The sequence below is a fragment of the Thermobia domestica genome, chromosome 8 (genome assembly GCF_964235325.1).
Source record: "Thermobia domestica chromosome 8, izTheDome1.hap1.1, whole genome shotgun sequence".
In the NCBI taxonomy this organism is placed as follows: Eukaryota; Metazoa; Arthropoda; class Insecta; order Zygentoma; family Lepismatidae; genus Thermobia; species Thermobia domestica.
In genome coordinates this window covers 113,914,887-113,927,236 of record NC_137461.1, presented here as the reverse complement: position 1 = coordinate 113,927,236, position 12,350 = coordinate 113,914,887, and the positions used below count along the sequence as shown (strand labels likewise).

The 12,350-nt window shown below is 39.6% G+C and overlaps 1 protein-coding gene across 5 annotated transcripts in view; it reads left to right on the top strand.

Annotated features, from left to right (window-relative positions):
- Positions 1–12,350, top strand: part of LOC145693155 (Fanconi anemia group J protein homolog) — a 532,733-nt gene that overhangs the window by 416,459 nt on the left and 103,924 nt on the right. For 4 of the 5 annotated variants that reach the window (XR_014132714.1, XM_081768898.1, XM_081768900.1 and 1 more), the window contains exon 6: positions 6,976–7,061. Coding sequence is in view for 4 of the 5 variants with exons in the window: in XM_081768898.1 (XP_081625024.1) it covers positions 6,976–7,061 (86 nt within the window). In the remaining variant the exon portion in view is untranslated. Of the gene's footprint in view, positions 1–2,048; positions 2,180–6,975; positions 7,062–12,350 lie in introns of those variants that run through there. The other variant, XM_081768901.1, reaches the window with a different exon arrangement.

Sequence of the window (12,350 nt, the reverse complement as noted above, 5' to 3'; positions counted from 1 at the left end):
ACTCTGTTACGACGGTGGAGTTGGGAGGTACTGGAGCACCCGCCTTACTTCCCGGATATGAGCCCCTGCGATTTTGATCTTTTCCCAAAAATGAAGGAATCTCTCAGGGGCAAACGTTTCAGAGACATTCCCAGCATTGTTCATACCTTAGGGCGTACTGTCAACACCCTCTCACAACGTGGGGCTTTGACAGATATTCAACGGTTACCAGACATCTGGCGAAGGGTTCAACAGACTGGCGGAGACTACATCGAAGGACTGTAAGCTTCTTGAGGTGAGTGATTCACTACATTCCATTTCACAACTATGTTGCCACTTCGAGTTAAATGACCTTCGTATTTCCGTATAGCATGTTCTGTATTTGGCCGATTCGCATGTATCATCTTGTGTTATTCGCATTCTTGTGAGATGCTGCTTGAATGGGCTGTGTTCGGAGAAGTGTTCCGGACTTCCCTTGGTTAGTTCTTTTATGTGTTTTCGTGCTTCTATTGTTAGTATGTCGTCTTAAATTTTTTTCACTTTCTGCACGTTCGCCTATTCTTCCTAATATTTGATTTTGATTATGTATTCTAGTTATTTATAGGGTCTATATGTTTGGTAATTTACGTAGTATTTCTTATATATATTTCTTTTCTCATTGTCTTTTGCCAGAGTTTTATACTGTTTCTTAGTATTTGAAAGGGAAGTGGTTCTTCCAATACCAGGAACTGAAGTGTTTCCACTGGATACTTACTATTTTTTGTTGTATAGTTTTAGAACTTAAGTTGTATTTTGTTTCCTGATAGAACTAGTTTATCTTTGCGGCAATCTCTGAGATGTTTTAAAATAATAACCTTTTCTTTTTATTTCTGTACTAGTTGATGACATTGCTACAATTGTTATATCATCAACATTTCCAATTGTTGTTATCCTAATAGGCCTGCTGAGTCTCTTGCTAGAATAGAACTCCTTTCAATAGTGACTCCTTCCAATCAATTCAGCACAATAAAGCACGATCGAATACGTATATAATGGACCTACCGAATGTACAGGGTTTGTCCGGGAAGTAATAGGACTAATTTTATTCCGCTATGACTGTACTTCGGAGCGTGTGCGCACCGACTGGATCCGGTAGAGGGCGTTCCTCGCTAACGAACGAGCGGCTGGTCAGTTGTCTCCGAGCACTCGGAGAGTCAGAACAGGCTTTTTCGCGCAACGTGTTTCTGTGAGTGGTGCAAGCCGAAAATGCAGCGTTCGTTAGAGCAGAGGTACGCGATTAAATTCTGTGTTAAACTCGGTAAATCTGCGACAGAGACGTTTGATATGATCGAGCAGGCTTACCCAGATGATGCAGAAGCAAGTGGTGTGTTTCGGTGGCACAAGGCCTTTTCGGAGGGCCGGGAAGAGGTCGCCGATGAAGACCGTGCTGGAAGACCTTCGACTTCGACAAACACCGACAATGTGACTCGTGTGCGCGAAGTTTTGAACTCAGACCGTCGACTAAGTATTCGTTTAATTGCCCAGATGTTAAATTTACCAGAAACTGTGGTTCATGAAATTGTGACGGAGCATTTGAACATGCGCAAGGTATGCGCGAAGATTGTCCCAAAAGTGCTCACTGACGACCGGAAATTGCGGCGAGTGGAATTGTGCCAAGAAAATTTGAACATGTGTGAAAGTGACCCCCAATTTTTGAATAACGTAATCACAGGTGACGAATCATGGATCTTTGAGTATGATCCCGAGACAAAGAGGCAATCTTCTGAGTGGCACACGCCGGCGTCTCCTCGCCCAAAAAAGGGAAGAATGAGCAAATCCAAAGTGAAAACGATGCTCATTGTCTTTTTTGACATCAAAGGCATCGTCCACCATGAATTTGTTCCTCCTGGACAAACCGTCAACGCCAAGTTTTACGTGGAAGTGCTCAAGAGACTCAAACGAAGGGTCAATCAGGTCCGACCAGACATCGGAGCCGACTGGAAGCTGCACCACGACAACGCCCCGGCTCACACCGCCTTTCTTGTGAACAGCTACCTGATCAAGGCCGGCAGCCCAACGCTTCCGCAACCGCCCTACAGCCCAGATGTGGCCCCCGGACTTCTTTTTGTTTCCTCGCCTGAAACGCCCGATGAAAGGCAAGCATTTTGAGACGACAGAGGGGATCCAAGCAGCTTGCACCGCGGCTCTCAAGGCTACGAAGGTAAAGTTTTCTGACTTGTTCACATTCTGAAAAATATCAGATTCATTCGATAAATGAAGCAATAAATTGATTATTGTGAAATTCAAACTAATGAGCATGTTTCCGTTAGGGAAATGAGAAAGTGTGGCTTTTGCTCTTCACCAGAATACTAGTGTCATTTATTGAAATAACATCTCTTTCAATGTAACATCAATTCAGTCAAATAAGATGTAATACAACACTCAGAGAAAGGGCTTGCCCAAAAATTTTGTTTTAGCCAGAAGAAAAGATTATTATTAATGTCATAATGTCACGTTGTCATTAATGTCACGTTGTAATAATGTCAGTTTATTGGACTTACGGTGAATTCCGTATTTTTGGTGCAAGATGGGATGGATGAGATTTAGATTTCTGCGATTTCGACATCTAAGGCCATTTAGCCCTTCACGTTTTTGAGGGATGACGTCCCTCGGCGAGCACACAATCCGGGGAAAGGGAAGGAAAAAAGGATTGGGGAAGGAAGGAAGCGGCCTGGGACCTATAAGTTAGGTACCACCCCGGCATTTGCCTGGTGTGAATGAGGAAAACCCAGGAAAACCTCATTCAGGGTGGCTGGCCTGAAAAAGCGTTTTACACTTTTTCGACCGAGTGACCCCACCGGGAATCGAACCCGGGACCGCTCGCACTTTTGGTGCAAGATATCATTCGATATTTTTTCTGTTCTAAATTCATACGAATTTCTACAGCTACATTCTTTTAGCTTGATTGGAGAACGTACTTATGTATGAAAGTTCAAATGTTTTCATTCAAGAACAAGTAACAGTGTCACGTGTATACCACGTAAAGGAGTTCCGTTTATATGCCGTGATATTTTCTCAATATTGAAACTGGATGTGGTAATATATTTTTAGTAGGGGAATTAAAGTAGAAATAGGATATATTTGAGACGCTTAATTGATTGCAGAAAACAGCATCTTACTATATATTACCGATTTTACTCTATGGCGATTAACGTTAAAACCGGAAGTGGTTTATTTGTACTACTTTCGATTTTATTAGCAAGATTACAGTAAAGATGGAATATATTCTTGAGACTCCTAATTGATTGCAAAAGACCGCTTTTTACTATCTACTACGCCTTTGGTGCGAGCGGTCCCTGGTTCGATTCCTGGTGCGAGCACTCGGTCGAAAAAATGTTAAAAGTTTTTCAGGTCAACCATCTTGAATGAGGTTTTCCTGGGTTTTCCTCATTCCCAGGCAAATGCCGGGATAGTACGTAACTTATAGGTCCCAGGCCACTTCGTACCTTCCCCAATCCTTTCTTCCTTTCCTTTCCTCGGGTAGTGTGCTCGCCGAGGGACGTCATCCCTCATACGTGACGGGTTAAATGGCCTTAGATGCCGAAAGCCCATAAATCTAAATCCTAATCCTAATTCTTACTATCTACTACGGTTTTTACTTTATGTAGATCAACACTAAAACCGGAAGTGTTTGATTTCTACCACTTCTGGTTTCAATAGAGAGTTAAGATAGTAGATTATACCTATTCTTACAACGCTACATCCTTTCCCAATAAAAATTATCTCTATCTTTCTCGTCTTTACTTTATGTAGATCGATATTGGATCGAAGTTGTGGATATCGATCACTTCCGATTTTTGTAAAAAGTTAGGGATAGATATAAACTGTATTCTGTTACAGTTTTTTTTTTCTATTGTAATCAACATAAAAACCGGAGTTGCTTGATTTCTGCCACTTCCAGTGGGCGAATCACCTCCATCAACAAACTAATTTCTGGGGGGCGCGGTGGCTCAGTAGTAGAGCGTTCACCTCCGGTGCTTGGGGTTCCTGGTTCGATCCCAGCTCACGCCGTGTGGACTTTGTGGTGGACAGACACTGTACTCGTGGGTTTTCTCCCGTTTCCTGCCGCTTTCTTCATTCTACCATTTCATTCATTTCTCATCATCACCGTCTCCTTTAGCCTAACCGGCATAACCGTGGGACGTAAAACTCAAAGATTTCATTTCATTTCAAACCTAATTTCTGACTTCAGCCCTTCACATTGTGACCAAATTTGGTTATCCATAAATACTCGTAGTTCTGGAAAATATTTTGTATCCCCGAACGGACGATATATAATGGAGTTTGGTAAATCACACTCCTTAATAAATACCCTAACAATATATAGTTTTATTGCTCGCAGTAGTAATTTCAGATTTCAGCTGGGGAGAGTGACCATACTATCCGATATACATAGTTTCACGATTTCATTAGCATATTACAGGGTTCCTACTTGCCAGGGAAAACTCAAGGAGAATGGTGCAGGTTAGGGAAACTCAGGGAGGAAAAACTGGAAATCAGGGAAAGTCAGGGAAATTTATAAAATATAGTTTTTCTAACATTCATTGTACACAATTTCACCTTAGCCAACCATAAATGATCACAATATGGGACGTTGCTCAGATTTTTATGGGAGGTAAGTGGAATGTACGTATGAGCAATTGATTACTATTTATTTATAAAATAAATGTTCTCATATATAAATATTCACCGTTATTTATTCCTTATTTATATGTCAACGTCATCCGACACCTGTCGTGGAAGTGAGGGAATTTCCTGTCAAAGGTCAGGGAAAAGTCAGGAAAATAGATTTCTCCAGGTCAGTAGGAACCCTGTATTAGCGTTTATTATGATATTGATTAAAATGTATATACGTCTCAAACAGAGGGGAGGTAATTGCCTGCCTGTCCTCCAGAAATGAAGCCCCTGCTAATGCGGATTACTAAAAATTTAGTTTCTAGGATAAACATCTTTCCACATTGCTTTCTGTTCAAGAGTAAACGTTAGACTGTGCTATATTGGGGTTTAGCGTCTCTTTGAACACCGAGTTTATATAAGATTTGGACATATTGTTTAATGTGAAATCCGAACAACATGAGCTCACACCGGGAATCAAATATGGATCTCCTATGCTGGGATAAACTTTAACTACAAGAGGAGGAGTTATAATTTTGTTTAATACATATGTTTGAATGTACTGTATTACGTAGCTTTATATTTATAAATTCCTTTCTTTCAAACATAAATGCTCTTTGTCGTCTTTTTTTCTGTCAGATTTTTTATTTAAAAAAAGAAAACTTGCCTAGCCAGGATTCGAATCCACGTTAAAAATAAACATTAGCGCGAAAACATTACGTTATTCTCTATACCAAGAGCGCATAATTAATTCCGTTTGTTTCTGTTACTATTATGTTGACGGTGTATTCTCCACACGCTTTAATCTCGTATCATGTAGTATGTCAGCTTTTACTTTTATCATCATCTTTTTTGTCGCATTTCATGATTGTTTTCTAGATGCCACCAGAATATTACATGGAGGCAATGTCCAGATGGTCTGTTTCTATCAGAGAATATGCATATTGCTTTGTAACAGAATGGAGAGAAAATAGATTTTCCTTGAAAGGAGATCTGGAAGACGTAACGATCTAGATTCAACTTTCAGGATTTAGTCTCTGGAAGGCAGTCCCACTCTTTGTCACCAGCAATGTACTATTTTAGCGCAAACTTTGCTCGTGATCAAATGGTTGTGCAGAACTCCACGAACAGATTCTTTATCGATGCCCACCATGTCTGCAATCATTCGAATGCTGAGCTTGCGGTCTTTCCGGACAACGTCAATCACTTGCCACATTTTCCTCTATCATTACTGTGACATGACGACCCGCTCTTTCATCATCATTGATGTTCTCGCGTTCCTCGCTGAAGCATTTTTGCCACCCAAACACTCGCGTACGTGATATCGTATTAACGCCAAACATATCCTGCAACAGTTTCACACACTCACTAAAGTTTATTCAAGGAACGTTCAGTACCTCATGTAAACAAATACACGTGGTGATTGTTTGATTTTATTGGTTAGAGAGCCTTAGAACACCCATGCGGCAGAAGAAAATAGTCCTTGCTTATAAGGCTCATTACCATAATTCCTTAGAATTAGACAACAGAAACAACACTTTGTCTAAGAACTAAATTGAATTAATGCAATAAAAGAGAATACACATGCATTAAAAGTGGTTTTGACCCAACTTTAGCGCGAATCACAGTTAACAATATGGTCACATGCGGGGAATAAGTAAAACATCGACAGGGTACAAGCACGTGCTTCTCGAAAGAAGCGCTGACCGATAGCCAATCATCCGATGACTGGCGGAGTAATACAATTCTGCAATGTTTACATCAGGATCAGAAGGTTCGTTGAATGAACTTTAGGTGATTTCTTTAATTTCACAAGGAATTCATGTTAATGCGCTGCTTATTTTCACATTTGCAATTCTTCCGGCAACACGATTGCACACCTGTCTTCAATCACTGCTCACAGATTAAATCCGACTGAAAGCGGTAACTCAAGTATATCATTCTCTTCTCGAAGGTTCAAGATTGCTCTGCGCCCGTTCACTCTCCCCCTCCCCACTGCTCCACGTATACTGCTGACGGGGTTGCTAATCCTGTTGTTTTTTTTAGCCACACCTCGTATGAAAGAAACTTAATTTATTCCTGTTTTTAAGCACGTTCTTTTGAACAATTGTATAGTGTATCTCATTAATGTAATATATACTACTACTTACTTTTATTATTATTATTATTATTATTATTATTATTATCTAAGTAACTTTATATTCATATTTTTCTTATACTTGTGAACCTAGAGGAAATTGGATGAGACAACAAAAACACAGAATGAAGACATGCTAACAATATAGAATCAGTTAAATATGTTATTACGTCAATATAAAACTTAGACTATGTTCTACTTTTCAGCCGGTGGTTTTATACCAGTGGAGATGGATGATATGGATGACTTCCAAAGTCCCGAAAAAAATAGGTTGAAATCAAGAATTAATAAGGTAGGTTTTCTACATTTCCAGTTTCCACAAGTATATTGTTGTTATTTGTATTTTGCATTTTACGATGTAGAGTTCCGAAACATAACGACGAACTACATAATTTATACCGTTATTGTTAGAGTCATTAAGTTTAGGAGGCTCAGATGAACAGGTTATATAGTCAGAATGCAAGAAAGTAATAACGCTTTCAAAATTTTAACTTGAAACTCAATAGGGGAAAAACCATTAGGAAGACCTCGGCGCAGATGAGAGGAAAATATTAAGATGGATCTCGCAGAAACTGGATCCAGTTGGCTAAATACAGAAGTCGATAGAGAGCTTTTGTAAATGTTGACATTGAACCTTCGGGTTCCATAGGTCATAGAGATAGTTAACGAGTTAGTAAAACCTACCCTTCACATCGTCGGTCAGTGGCGTATTTAGGGCGGTGTCTATCGGGCTCAAGCCCCCCTCCCAAATAAATTTGTTATATGCAGAACTTCATTAAAATTTGTCGGTACCCAAAGGGAAAAATGTAAGTGCTTATTCACATGTTGTGCATAGTCCCCCCGAAATAAAATTCTAGGAACGCCACTGCCTTCGGTACTAGAGGAAAAGGTGCAAATATGGGCTACCACTTTTTGATTGCAAATAATTCGTAGATACATGGAAGTCGAGCAAATTTAATTACTGCAATAAAGACTATGAGACATTTCCTACACATGATATAAAGAAAACTGAAAATAACAAATCACTAGTATTGTACATTTATATTTTTCTGACACTCTACGAAATCACGTTTCAAGAAATGGTGGTGCAAATATGGGCTACCAGTACAAAAAGATACTAATATGAAAAAAATGTGGTACAGAATATCACAATATTACCAAGTATAAGTCTATACACTTAGTGACAATAGTCACACACATACTCGTCGTATTCAGCACCTGCGCATTCATTATGTGCCCACATGTGACACTTTATGCACTGAACCCAGAGTTCCCCGTGTGTATCCGCTGAAAAGTTGCTGCGACAGAAAATGCATGACACATCTTCATCTGTAGGTTTCTGCACGCCAACAGGTAGATCTAACTTCACGTCACTATCACTGTCGTCGAAGAAAGTTGCTTCAGACTTTGTGGATGATTCCCCATAGTTCAATCTTCTAGCAGGAGTTGATTGCTTCGTTGCAGAGCCTATCATTTCTGTTTCCTTGCTTTTCTTTGCGTGTTTTGTAGTTGATGTTGTGGGTTCATACAGGGACTGCCTATAGGGGGATCCAGTTATGAGTGAGGCACGCTACTCTTGCGACCTCTTTGGCTTGTCTTCTTCTTGATGGTGGGAGGAGGTGCAATATGAAATGGACTGACAAGCTGTGATGGACCTGCTTGAGACTGTAAATCTGAAGTACTGCTTGGTGAAGAGGATTGACTTTCTGTAGATGGCACGCTGCTTGTTGTCCCTGCATCAGTTTCCACAACAACAAAATCGTCGTCAGTGAAGATGCTCCTGTCAAACGGCATGATTCCTGTAACACGAAAACCATTTATTGCTATGTCTGCTCTCTGCACTTTCAAATAGGCTCTTCCGAAAGGCTCCATGATGTCATAAGGACTAAGAGGACCATTGGAATGAAGAAGGGCAGATCTGGTCTCATTACTGTAATGATGCTTGAGAGGACCCATGAAAGTTTTGTCCAACGGTTGTAACTTGTGAGTACAATGGGGAGGCAATGATATGATTTGGATGTGGTTTTCCCGCGCTAGGTCAATAACGGCCAGACTTCTAACATGAGTGTAATGGCCATCCAGTATCAGCAACACTGGTGATTCTTTTGTCGGATGAGTCTTCTCAATGAAGTGCTGTAGCCATTCTACAAAGAGGTGTGATTGAATCCACCCTGACGGATGAGCTCTACCAATAGAACCGATTGGTTTACATTTCATAAGTTGGTCCGTCATGTTTTTCCTGGGAAATATGAACATAGGTGGGATAAACTCTCCTTGAGCGTTCATACAAACTACCACCGTCATAGTTGCTCCTCTTTCGGCTGATGTTAGCGTTCCTATCTGTTTCTTTCCTTTCCTCGCAATGACACTTGGTATCTTGCTCTGCACGACAGTAAGGCTGTCTCGTCTACGTTGAAGACACGGTCAGGCGCGTAGTGATGTTCCGCATATGCTGCTTCCAAAATATCAAAGAATTTTTCTACATTGTCTTTAGTAAATCCCACAGCCCTCGCGTAAGAGGTCCCGGTGGGTTTGCGAACAGACAGAACTTCTTTATGTCGATTTAGAAATAAATCTGCCCATGCTCTACCGGCTTCTTCTGATGTGAAAGGATGAGGCAAACCATTTAATACTGCTAATTGATATGCAAGACGTCTCAAATCTGTCACCGTGAAACCAAAGAAATGAGACTCCATAAAGAGTAAATATTCCACCAACATCTTCTCAAGCTGCGCCCCTAAGACAGTCCGTCTTCCGAGTGGTTTCGACGCTGCTACTTCAGGAGAGAGAGATGTGTCCTTGCTAAGAGATTGTAAAGTTGTCGGAGGAACGTTAAACACTTGTGCAGCTTTTAGTGTCCCCATTTTCTTTTCTCTGACAGCAGCAATTGCTTTCGCCATGTCTTCTTTATTCCATTGTTTCCGTTTATTCTGTGGCACATATCGCTGCTTGCTCCTTGGCATGCTGTAAAATAAGTCGTAAAGACTAATTAGAAGCTTGGATCAACATGGTGCAAAAATGGGCTGGTAGCCAATATTTGCACCAGGCACGGTAGCCCATATTTACACCACCACGCCACATGTGAATTTTATACTCCATATACCATTGTTGGTGTTATCTGCACCTAACATACACAATACCAACAATTCTAATATTTGAACTCAACAGACACACTCAGAAAAGGACGCCCCATACACTCATTTCCAAGTAAAAATATGAAACAAACATACCTGCGAAAGTTTTCGTCCCCTCAAGAAACAACAAAAACGCACTATCTGTTCTACACGAGGCTGTTTCACTCACAACTGGATCCTCTACCTGAGTGGCCTTGTACCAATAACTTGTCGCATTCTCACAAGAGTGCAGCACCTAACACAGCTTTAATAAGGATTGACAGTATTTACACCATAGCCGATATTTGCACCTCCTCCTCTAATAAAATGAGGGGTTCTGTAATTCACAACAAGGTATTAAACAACAAACAGCGATGCACTAGCTAACAAATCAAAGGAAGCCCCTTCAAATTTATTATGATGCGCGTGCAGAAACCAGCTTAGAGTAAATAATACTTATTTCTTTGATAGAAATAATAATAATAATAATAATAATAATAATAATAATAATAATAATAATAATAATAATAATAATAATAATAATAATAATAATAGTAATTTTATATAGTCTACCTATACAGTTATTCACCTGATTCCCAGATTGCTTTTATAATATGAGTAATACTGTAACTTGAAGTAGTGAGTGCTCTTTGAGGCTAAATAAGTTTCCAGCGAGTTGGCAACATGCAGTACCTCACATTTGTGATCATGTTTATGGATTGATTATGTAGTATGCATTGTATTACTAAAATTTCTGAAAGATTGCTTACGTGAATTTAAAGAGAGTTTATTGACAAATTTTGGTGTTGTCTGGTTTTACGAATATCAAATCTTTATTGCACCATAATTTTGTTGTTTATGCTATTAAAGGCTACAACTTAGATGAAAGTTTGTCTTTAAAAGGGCTACTAAATCTATATTTCAGATTCTAAACTTAATTTTACAGTTGGGAAGGATTCCTTGTCAAGTTGTGAGTCCGCTGCGGTTCGATAAAGTTAAGAGAGTTGTGAATGCTGTGAAGCAATTGCAGTATGAGTATCATAGAATGGTATTCGCACAGATTTCTTCCCTCCCTGCTGATCTAGTGGCTAGTGCATGCGTCTTTGGTCTACGAGGTGTCGGGTTCGATTCCCGGCGGGGGAATATTTGAACACATTATGACGATTCCGACTCTGCCTTATACTGTAGGTCGACATTTCATTTAGCCTCAGTGCTGGAAAGGGATGTTTAGCTTCAATAATCAATCAAACGTACAGATTCTTTATAGTGAAATGTCGAGAGGAAAGGGAAAAGTGTTCACTTTGAACGTAAAACAAAATTCATCTGCACTGTATCGGATAATTTCGTTATTTGTTTATAATGGTTGAAAGAAATTAAAGGAAATGAAATTTCTAACTGAACCTTCCACGGTTATTCCCCTTCAGGCCAAGGAGACGAATAATTAATAGAAGTGAATGATTGTTAAACAATTAGTGGGAGGAAACGAGAACCACGAAAAAACCAACGACATTGTTAACTATAAAACTGAGATAACCTGAAATCTTACCAGAAACCCCTCGCACCAGAGATGAACGCTCTACTACTGACCCACCATGTTCCCAGTTGTTGATTGAGAGGAAAACCTGATAAGATGCATGCTAACTTTTGCGACTAACTTGAAATGCACCATTTTGAAACTTCATACCATGATGGATCCTGTGTCGAATTTCTTTTTAAACAACTACATAAGTACCATATATCTATCTGAGAAAAATTTTCCCAAAAATTTAGTGATGTAGTGCGATTATTTTTGTAATATATTTATTGAAAAGGTTTTTAATAATCTGGTTTGATCGTAGACAAAATTTTGTAATAAAAAGAGAGAATTGAATTTTTCCTGGCGACGTGATTTTAGTAAGTTTTCTCGGGCTATCAGCCAGGTGAAGATATTGACATTCAACGTTTCGAATGCAGACATTGCATTCATCTTCAAAGATTCTGATGAAGAGACCGGAGATATGTGGGCATATATATATGGTGACTATTTAGGAACGGAGCTATAAATGGGAACCTGTGATTGGCTGAGGAAAATACTGGCTCCTAATTGGCAGTTGTTGTGGCTATGAGAGAGGATTTTGTTAAACGCCTGTTTTTTGTTCCTGAAAAGGACCGACCAAATAGGACGTAGTTGAAATCCATTCTTTATATTAAGTCTATTCCTTTCACGTGAGATGGCTATGGCTTTATTATTCTGTCTTAAAAATTACTGAACTTGGCTACTACATTGGTATTTGTAAAATCGATTCTGTGTCCCAGCTCTAAGTTATGTTCAGCTACTCCTGACTTTTCAGGTTGCTGATGTCTTATATAGCTATTGTATTCTTTGAATCGTTGTTGTATGGTACGTCCAGTTTGCCCTATGTATGATCAGCCACATTCACATGGTATACGATATACTCCAGGAGTGTGCAGGAAAAGGTTGTCTTTCA